General features: G+C 30.1%; 1 protein-coding gene across 1 annotated transcript; it reads right to left on the reverse strand.

The window, feature by feature from the left end:
* On the reverse strand, positions 584-9,186 carry LOC18599476 (TMV resistance protein N). The gene is made up of 8 exons (XM_018120698.1): positions 9,157-9,186; positions 8,445-8,977; positions 5,452-6,592; positions 5,028-5,363; positions 4,067-4,939; positions 3,548-3,983; positions 1,266-1,396; positions 584-1,179 (listed from the first exon to the last, which is right to left on the reverse strand). Exons 2-8 carry the CDS (start codon positions 8,933-8,935, stop codon positions 646-648), a joined length of 3,942 nt encoding a protein of 1,313 aa, XP_017976187.1. The 5' UTR covers positions 8,936-8,977; positions 9,157-9,186; the 3' UTR covers positions 584-645.

A 10,237-nucleotide genomic window follows, 5' to 3' on the forward strand; every position in this document is an offset into this window, starting at 1 on the left:
TTTTTTTTTTTGCTACATTTGATTTGTATCCTTATATTGTGTCAAGTGATAGAATTATTGCATGAGATTATATGATTTAAAGAAAATTGAAGACAAAGATATAAGAAAGGAATAGATAAAGAAAACAATATCAGATCAGCAAATATTGTAATGTTGCTGATGCTTTATGCTCAATAGTAGTTGGTGACCTAAATTATGAGTTCTTAAATTTTAGTTTATTTAAAATATTAAATGTGTGAAAAAAATTATGGGTTTAATTGAAGATCCTAAAATAGATTAAGAAACCAAATTATTATATTTTAGTTTGATTTAATTTGATTTTTAGTATAATATGATTTGGTTTTATTTTTTTTATAAAAATAGAAACTAAAATTTACAATTTGCTTTAGATTATCCTTTTTATTTTGGTTGTCGATTTGGGTAAGTCATATATGAGACTAGGTTTTCGAAGACATGGTAATAAGTAAGACCATAAGAGAGGACAAAGGTAGAGAGATAATAGCATGGAGGTGATATGAAATTTAAAAAACAAAAGAACTTTGCTATCAATGACAATTCTTGCATTGATATGAGGGCATGAATCTTTTAATTACAACAAGAGGTAGATGAAATGTCCTGTTTGCTCCAACAAGATCTTACATATAATTACTCTAATTTGTTTAAACTCTGAATCCTATAAAGTGTCCTTTGGGACCTGAACAAGTGATATAAAAAAAATGGAAAAAGCCAATAAGAACTTATAGTTTTATCTCGCAAATGTTGATAATCAGAGGGGTGTTTATGCAGAAGGTTGTCATATGGTTCATGTTTGAGATCAAAGGTACATCCTTTTACACATAAATCAGAAAACACTGTACAGCTCACTTGATCACCATCTTCCAATTCACCCATAAATCTCCATAAACTAAACCAATAAATATTGTTCCTGGCTTTAGGAATTCCAATGAAGCGCTTATGATGGATCCACTTAGAATCTTTGGTCTCATTGACAATCTGAATATGAGATAAAAAATCAAATATTTTATCATCTTCAGCAAGAAGAACGACCACCAAGTTTAGATAGCTAATATGTTGACCAGAGCTTCGAGCCACTACAAATGAAACCTTGTTCCCGACAGCATGATTGTACCCACAATCATATGTATCAAATATGCTAATTATCCCACAATCATATAACACCTGTAACAATATTGAATTAATTATAAGTTGTAAAAGGAAAAAAAATTATAATAAACCGAAAACATTAGAAAAGAAATCAAAGAAACCTTAGGGGAAGCAATCATTTTTGATTCCTCTAGCTCATTGTAAATTTGCACTTTGATATTTCCATTGGAGCCCAACTTGAGTAACTCTTCATTAACTTTCAACTCAATCCCTCTCCAAATATCCTCAGTTTCTAAAAGATACGAAAAATAGATATCTCATTATCGTACAATTTTAATAATCAAATACTATGTTTTCATGGGTATCCATGTATAAATACATCAAATTTAGAAATACAATAAAAGAAGCCCTTATAGATACAATAGTACCATGATGCATGAAAAAAAATGATTAAATTTTAGAATTAGGATCCAACTTAAAATTAACTTTAATATATTGAAAGAATGCCCCAACAATTGAGAATTTGACACCCAATTAAATTAGTAAACTCAAGTTCAATTCATAGGAAAAAGGATGAGAATAGATGAGAAAGTGCTACATCTCATTATATAGCTTAAGATCATATGTATAATAATATGGACAATATTATAAGTGAGGAGGTCATTGTTAAGGGAGAAAGGTCTCACACTTCTAAGAACCAAGGACTAGATTATATAAGACTTATAAGTAAGTGCACACCCCTTTCCCTACAAGGTACCTTTTCTTAAAAGAACAAAATTGCAATAGTAGATCTCAAAATGGATAATATCTTGTAATTGGACGTAGTCCAACAAATCTAGCATTAATAAATGGCTTTGTTCGTAGGACTCCCATACTAACCCTCAAAGAAAACACAATCTACTCGCCATTGGGGGGTTAATGTTGAGGGGAAAAGATTCCACATCTTTTTTCTTTTTTGAAAAGTTAGGCTCCACATCTCTAAGAACCAAAAATTGAATTGTACCTTATAAATAAGGGCATGTTCCCTCACAAGGTGCCTTTTTTCAAAATGATAAAATCGTCAGGATAGGCCTCAAAAAGAACAATACCTTGTAACATGGTACAGTCCAACAATCCTAACATCATCAGTTCTTATTATATTTATGGTTATACTTAACCTAAAGTAATTTATAAATTATATTGACCTAAAGCCAGCATCTATATGTGTTTATAAGGTAGACCAAGCCCTATTAACAATTCAAAAACTTAAGCTTGGGCAACAAGACCTATTTATTTTCTTGTTTATTATTTAAATATTAAAAACATTTTTGACATAATATTTTAAAAAGTTTTTAAACTATTCAAAAAATTTTAAATGAGCCATTATTCTTTTATTGTGTTCAATCAAGTTCTTATACTTTTATTTTGAGTCAAATAAGTCCTTAAAACTAAAGATTAATTTAGTCAAAATGTCATTTGTCATTCTATACTATGTGGCACTAACGTGACATACTAACATGTTATAATTAATAATGATGTGGCATGCTAACATATCATAATTGATGATGATGTGGCATACTAATATGATATGATAATATGGCCCTATGGCATTTTCACCTTCCATATCAACTCCATGTTAGTGTTATGTGGATATAAAATGATAAGTGATATTTTGACTAATGACAATTAGTCATAAAAGCTTATTTGACCCAAAATAAAATTTCAGGTGTTGATTTGAACACAATAAAGGAATAAAGATTTATTTAAATTTTCTTAAATAATTTAAAGATTTTTTTAACATTTTACCAATATTTTTATACTAATATTTTAAATAAAAAAATATATTTTAAAAAATTTATTAAATAATATCTTCGAATTGAATTTGTTACTAAAAATTGAAACCCAAGCCTGATCCCAATTGAACCGAGCCTTTATGAAAAGTTCAGCCCTTGACAACTATCTTCTAACTTTTCTTCTTGGGTCATGGATAAAGGTAGTGTCAAAGTCAAAATAGGCAAGTCTTATGTAGACACAATAATTACCTATTGAGATAATACATGAATCTTAACAATTATCATTAAAAAGGTAGGATATATATGCACTTTAATTTCATTTTTTTAATTCAAAATCATCAAATATATTTTTTTTTATATTTTACAAGTGTAAAAAATCACAACATGGGTAACTGTACCTAAAATTTTGAATTATAAAATCAATTAAAAAATATAATTAAATTTGCTAGGTTACTAGTAAAATTGCTTGATTACCTGAAATCATGATTAAATATTCTCTAATGTATATATGGTAGTTAAAAAAATTTGTACCTAGTTTTTTTTTCCTCAAATATTCATAGATTAATATAAAACATTTCCATGAATAAAGAAAGATATAAGAAACTATTGATATATAAATTCAAGCCAAAAAGATAAAAGGTTCTTATTAACGCTAGCAGATGCAATCATACCTTGGGAGTACTGTGGAGTGTCATCTTCATACATAACCTTGGTTTCTGATACGCAAGTAACACCAAATTCTCTTACGTTGAAACCGGAAGTTGATAAGCTCACCAAATCGCCATTGTCCAACTGATAATCTTTTACTGGCCAGTGGATTAGCCATAAGATTGTGTTACTATTGGTTTCAAAAATTCCAATGAAACTTGAGAAATAAGACCACACCAACTGCTTGGTCTCATTAACAAGATGGACAGATGGTAGAAATTCAAATATCTCATCGCTAACAAGAGAATAGACTATGCATAGGTTTAACCAACTAACTTTTTCACTAGAATTTTTTGACAAAGAGAAAGAAATTTTAGACCCTTCAAAGCGATACTCAAACAAGATTGGAACCTCACTTCCGAAAGCAAAACAGCTAGTTATGCCGCTATCATGAAATACCTGAGACATTGAAACCATTATTTATGAAAGTATTGAATAATGTAAAATAAGAACATAAAAAGTTTTAGTAGACTAAGACAAACCTGAGGGGTTGCGACCATTTTTGTGTCCGTAAGATAGTTATAAATTTGCAATTTATTGCTTCCGATCGAGTCCACATTAAAAAGGCTTTTGATATGTTCCCCTTCAAAGTTTTCAATTGGTTCCAACTTGAACACACCTTCAACCTCACTTAGCTTATCACAACCAAAAACAATACACCTTTTGAAATTTAATAAGCATGGCAGACTTGAAATCTTGTGCAACGATTGAGACATTATCACGCGCAAGCCACTCGTTGGAAGCTTTGGAAGCCATTGGAGCTCTTTGCAACAAGTTAGCAGAAGTTCATCAAGCTTTGTTAGGCGGATAATGCTCTCAGGAAGGCTATGAATTGGGTTTCTACTTAAATTTAACGATTTCAAGGAGGGTAAGTAACTCAAATCAGTGGGCATAACATCATCAGATAGTCTGCAACTTTCAAGACTCAACTTTACCAAAGAACATGGCAAAGATGCCCAAAAGAAACTCAACTCTTTGCTTCTTTTCAGTGATAACCAAGACAACCACGAATTCGATTCACAAATAGCAGTTCCATCTAAGTTAAGCACTCTCAGTGATTTTAAATTTTGCAAATCCCTAGGCACATCACCAAGTGTTGAGCAACCAGATAAAATAAGCTCTCCCAAAGATTTTAATGAACCAATTGTCCTTGGAAGTTTCTTAAGACTTTTGCAACCTTTAAGGTTTAAAACAGTAAGAGTTTTTATATCACCAATGGATTGATCAACCTCAATCAACTTTATGCAATCTTTCAGCATCAACCTTTCAAGACGATAAAGACCTGATAAGTTAAGGATTTTGAGAAGGGCATGGGAGTGACTGAGATTAAGGATCTTCAAATTTGGAAGAAAGTGCTGTAGAAAAGGAAAAAGAAAAAACACTTAGCCATATAATTTTGTTTTTGCTTTGCAAAAAGTAAAGAGAAATTAAATAGTATCACACCTTTGTATCATTCCAAATACGTTTGAGGCTACTGTTGTGCATCTCAAGAACAACTAGCTTGGAAATATCTAAAGCTGTAGGAAGATATTCTTGAGGAAATCCATGCCAACACAACCATATTAAGCTTCTCGGAAAGTCTCTATAGTCTCCTTTAAGTTTTACATAATCTAGTTGAAGTAGTTTAAGTCTCTGCATCTTCGCAAATGCATCAGTTTCTATATCTACCTCATTTGACACAAGAAATGGATTTTTTGAATAATTTGTAGCTGTCTTGGCATACTTGTCTTTCAATAATCTTTGTAGGTCAATGGTGAGGCACTTGATTGTTTTTGTACCCTGTTGGGGAAATAATATCTTCGTTATAAAGACTACGATATAAGAAAATTGCATAAAAGAAAGTATAAGAAAATAAAGTCTTTCTTACAATTTTTGCTCTTAATGCATCAAATGCGTCCTTATGCCACAACCTGCTTCGTTTCCCAAGGTCAGGAGATTCTTGACAAATAATGTTCCTTCCCATATCTCTAATCATTTGATGCATCATTAGCTTGTTTTTTTCATTAACAACCAGAAGAGACCTATTTATGAGATTTTCAATACCAATTGCTGTATAGTAATCACACCCATCTAGTATTGTAGTTGTGTAATCTTTATCCTTCCCAATAAATACACAAGCTATGTCAAGGAATAGATTTTTATCATGATCATCTTGCAGGGAATCATAGCTTATTCTTAGAATCTTCTGAATTTTGCTATCAGGGATTGCTTTCAATTTCTCTAATGCACTTTTCCACACATTTATACTTTTACCAGATAAAGAAGAACCCAAAATTTGAAGAGCTAATGGAAGCCCACCACAGTGTTTCACTACACTCCTTGCGTATTTCATATAATTATCAATTGGATCATTCTGTCCGAAGGCATACCAATTAAAAAGTTGAAAAGATTCATTGAAAGCTAATTCTTTTACCTCAAATACCTTGCATAAGTCTCCATAACTTGATGATGCTTCAAGATCAAACATCTGTATTATAAAAGGATCACTCAGTAAACATTGATGTCTGCTAGTTATGATGATTTTACTTCCTGGATGAAAAGGAATTTGTGCTCCAATTATTTCAGTTATTTTTTCTGAATCATCCACATCGTCTAGCACAAGAAGCACACGTCTACGGCATATAGCTTCTTTGATCTTAGTGATTCCATCATCTGAATTGTGAATTTTGTTTACTTTCCCCTTCAAGATATCTGAAATAAGTTGTCTTTGCAAACGAACCAAGCCATTGCTTTCTTGAGTAACCTCTCTAACATCAGCAAGGAAACTATACCTTTCAAATCTTTGGATGTTAAGATTGTAAACAACTTTGGCAATGGTTGTCTTCCCAATCCCTCCAATTCCGCAAATTGTTGCTATGCCAACCTTATTTGATCCATCTCCCAACCAACTATTAATGCATGTCACGAGAGAATCTATTCCAACTACACAAGGAGGGACATATAAAGTGGGGTGATGGAGTTTGTTTTGAACCTGCTTAATAATATCTTGAATGAACTGCCACTCATACCTACAAATTTTAAAGTATATAAATTATAATATATATTCAGAATATAACTTACCAAGTGACATCTTGGAAATTAAATAAAAATCTTTAACATATTTTTCTGCCTTTTGCATAATTTTAATTTTAATTTCAATTTCATCTCTAACTCATCGTACATGTGTTAAAATTCTCAAGTGTATCTTAATTCCTAAATATTAAGAGATACTTTTTTCAAAAAATCTGATAAATTATTTATTTAATTCATTTAATAAGTTATTTTCTTCACATTAAGAAAAAGTTACTTTCTTTATTGGAATTTTCTTCACATTAAATATTTATTGTTTACTGAGTCAACATTTAATTTCTTATTTTTTGATTAGACTAAGTCAAAAGTGAAGTGTCAATAAAAGAGTGTTTTACTTAATTATGTGTAGGATTTCATTGAAGTAGGATGAGATATTAATTTTAGAAGGAATGATGTTATCCGTGTAGCTATAAATACAAAGCATGTGATGTGATTTTAGTCAAGCCGCATACAAGCTAAAATAATACATTAAGCAATTTCCCCAAATTCATCTTTTCTTCCCCGCTTTGAATAAGTATTTTCTTCCTTTCTCTGATGTTTTGGATACCACTCAAAACACGTAGCAGAAAATTTCTCATTTCAAACCCAACTCAACTTTATATTTTCTTATTCTAAACCCATTTCGTCTTGACATAGGGTTATCAATTTTAATATTCAACCTCGAGCCAAGAAAACTATATAGCCTACGTTCGACCTGTCCTGCCTCAACCTTGGTCTTTTTTTATATTATTTTAGTTTAATGTTCCTGTAAATTTTTAAATAATAATGTAAATTACATCTTAATTACTTTTAAACATTTTATATTTTTATGCTGATATCTCTAATTAATATTAAATATAAATATATTAATAAACTATACATATAACTATAAATATAAAATATAATATTTTCTATATATACCTCAAGACGGAAACTCTAAACTTGACCCAACTTTGACNTAAATAATAATGTAAATTACATCTTAATTACTTTTAAACATTTTATATTTTTATGCTGATATCTCTAATTAATATTAAATATAAATATATTAATAAACTATACATATAACTATAAATATAAAATATAATATTTTCTATATATACCTCAAGACGGAAACTCTAAACTTGACCCAACTTTGACCCCATTTTTTAAATTGTAAACCCGACCCAACTAGCCTTAGCCCCAAATTTCCAAACAAAAAACCACCCCTACCGGGTCAGGGCAAGACCAAAGCCGTTAAGTACGGCGATTTTCGCCATCTCTAATTTTTTTTCTATTTCTTCTTTTTGGCCTCTATTTTAATAGTACAGAATTTAAGAAAAGTGTGTTGGTTTCAGTAAATTACATTTTTATCCCTAGTCAGTATAACTTCTTGCTCTTATGAAATTTATTGTTGTAATATATATGAGATATACTAGTAGGAATGTGAACTTAGAAGTCGATGAACTTTTAGATATGAAAATAACAATTTGAGAAATTAAAAAAAAAAAGGGCCAGTCATGAGGTAGATGGAGTAATTATTTTTCTCTAGATTGATGCTTTTACTTATATCCTATAGCCTTATAAATCAAAATCAAGATTAAAATTCAATGTTTTGTACTATATCTGTACGAGGCTGAGGAAGAGAACATTTATATTTTGAAATTAATCCTCAATTGGGAGAGTAATATTCCTTTATCAAGTCAAAGAAACAGTAAAAATATTCAACCACGTAGTGAAAAATTAAACTATCATCAAATTATGGAATATATAAGATTGCAATTTATAAGAAGTATTTAAAAACTGTCATGAAATAGTTTAAAACTTGCTTACCTATCTTCTAGAAACATGCCTCCCAAAACCGCAACTTCTCTTAAAGCAGCCCTCCATCTTTGTACCACGTCCATCTCAGACTTGAAGCTCTCTTCATGTCTAGCAAACGCTTCTGCAAAACTCCCTGTCTGCTCCTTCACTTGAGATGGATTCACGTCATAGAAAATTGGCAAAACAATGTGTTTGGAGAATTTCCTATGTTCCATTATCTTTACAAGTTCATTAAGGCACCATGTTGATGAAGCATAATTCTTTGAGAAGATAATGATAGATATTTTTGACTCATATATTGCTCTTTCAATTTCGTCTCTTATCTTCTCTCCTCTTTCAATTTCATCATCATCCCTAAATGTGTGAATCCCTACATTCACTAAGGTCATGTAAAGGTGATCCGTAAAATTTTTACGCGTATCTACACCTCTAAAACTCAAAAATACATCATAACCGCATCGAGAAATCGACGAGGACTCTTGGACTATTGAAACAGCCATTGAAGAAGAACACAAGAGAATTTATATTGGCTGACGAGGCACCTAAAATTATGTAGAACAATGTAATTATGTCATCAAAGGAAAGAATCTAATAAAAAAAATGAAGGCCTTATATATAAGCAAGATCAAAGAAATAAAAATAAGTAGTTATATAAGTTAAAGCAAAACCCAGGATTAAAAATCATAATTAAGCTGGTAAATAAATTTAGACAAGACAAAACCTTGCTAACAGCTTTTCGTTACACTTGCACTCTCTATGCAGAGAAAGTGGATTGTAAAACCAGAAACGACCAAGAAATAGATAACTTTTGCTTTTTATATAGATACTAGAGAGGATGTGTTCTTATGAACAAAGGACGATAAGTCCCAGCACAACAACCCTTTTTATACCAAAAGTTGACATGATAACGCCCTTTCTGAGGTATCTTTATTTTTATTGGTTGTAATTTTGAGCTGACTTTTCGCACCAGTGAACAAAAGAGTTGAACTGAAGGCAAAGTATCAAGATTCATTATTTGTTCATTATTTGTACATATGACTCAATCAAAAATGTATACATCTCTTATTTAGAAAATTTAGTTCGAATTCTTTTTTTTTTTAAATACAATCAGATTGCCAACAATTTTCATATATGTTAACCATAACTAGGAATTTTTTTTAAACAAAAATAACCTTAAGAAAAGTAAGTGAGATATTATATATATTTTTCATGAAAGGTCATAGTAATTCTAATTTGAAATACATAGGAGGGAGTCGAGAAAAGTTAACTACAAAAAAAAAACACTAGACATGCAAGAATTTTCATATACGTTAACTATAACTAGGAAAGTTTTTTTTTTGGTACAAAAATAACATTAACTAAAAAATAACTGTCAGTACTAACTAGAGCTTTGACATATATATCTTCGATATATAATTTTGAATACATATGTCAATAAGACTTACAGTTATCACTTCACCAAAATTAATTAATAAAAATTTTAAAAACATACATAAATATATAAATAATATCATAAAAGTTTTAAGGAACTTTCTAATATTGAAATCTTATGGAACTCATTTATTTGTTCGCTATCAGCACTCTTTCCGGAGAAATTGTTTTTAGTGGTATATACTTATTTGAGGGTGAATTGTAATTTACTAAAAAAATAAGACTATGTTTGGTAAACTAAAACATTCAACATTGAAAAATTAAGTACCAAATTCATACTTCTAAAACTTTTAAGTAATAAATTTTTACAACAAATCTTTTCTAGTATTCTACTAAAATATGAATAATTAATGATTTATTTATTTTAAGTA

This window comes from Theobroma cacao, chromosome 5 (assembly GCF_000208745.1).
Source record: "Theobroma cacao cultivar B97-61/B2 chromosome 5, Criollo_cocoa_genome_V2, whole genome shotgun sequence".
Classification (NCBI taxonomy): Eukaryota; Viridiplantae; Streptophyta; class Magnoliopsida; order Malvales; family Malvaceae; genus Theobroma; species Theobroma cacao.

Excerpts from the sequence above, each read along its gene's own strand:
- LOC18599476 (XM_018120698.1), bottom strand. The coding sequence starts at position 8,935 with ATGGCTGTTTCAATAGTCCAAGAGTCCTCGTCGATTTCTCGATGCGGT. Across the intron at positions 4,940-5,027 it reads GTATTTGGAATGATACAAAG|CACTTTCTTCCAAATTTGAA; the intron begins GTGTGATACTAT and ends CCTTTTCTACAG. Across the intron at positions 1,397-3,547 it reads CACTCCACAGTACTCCCAAG|AAACTGAGGATATTTGGAGA; the intron begins GTATGATTGCAT and ends CGTATCTTTTAG.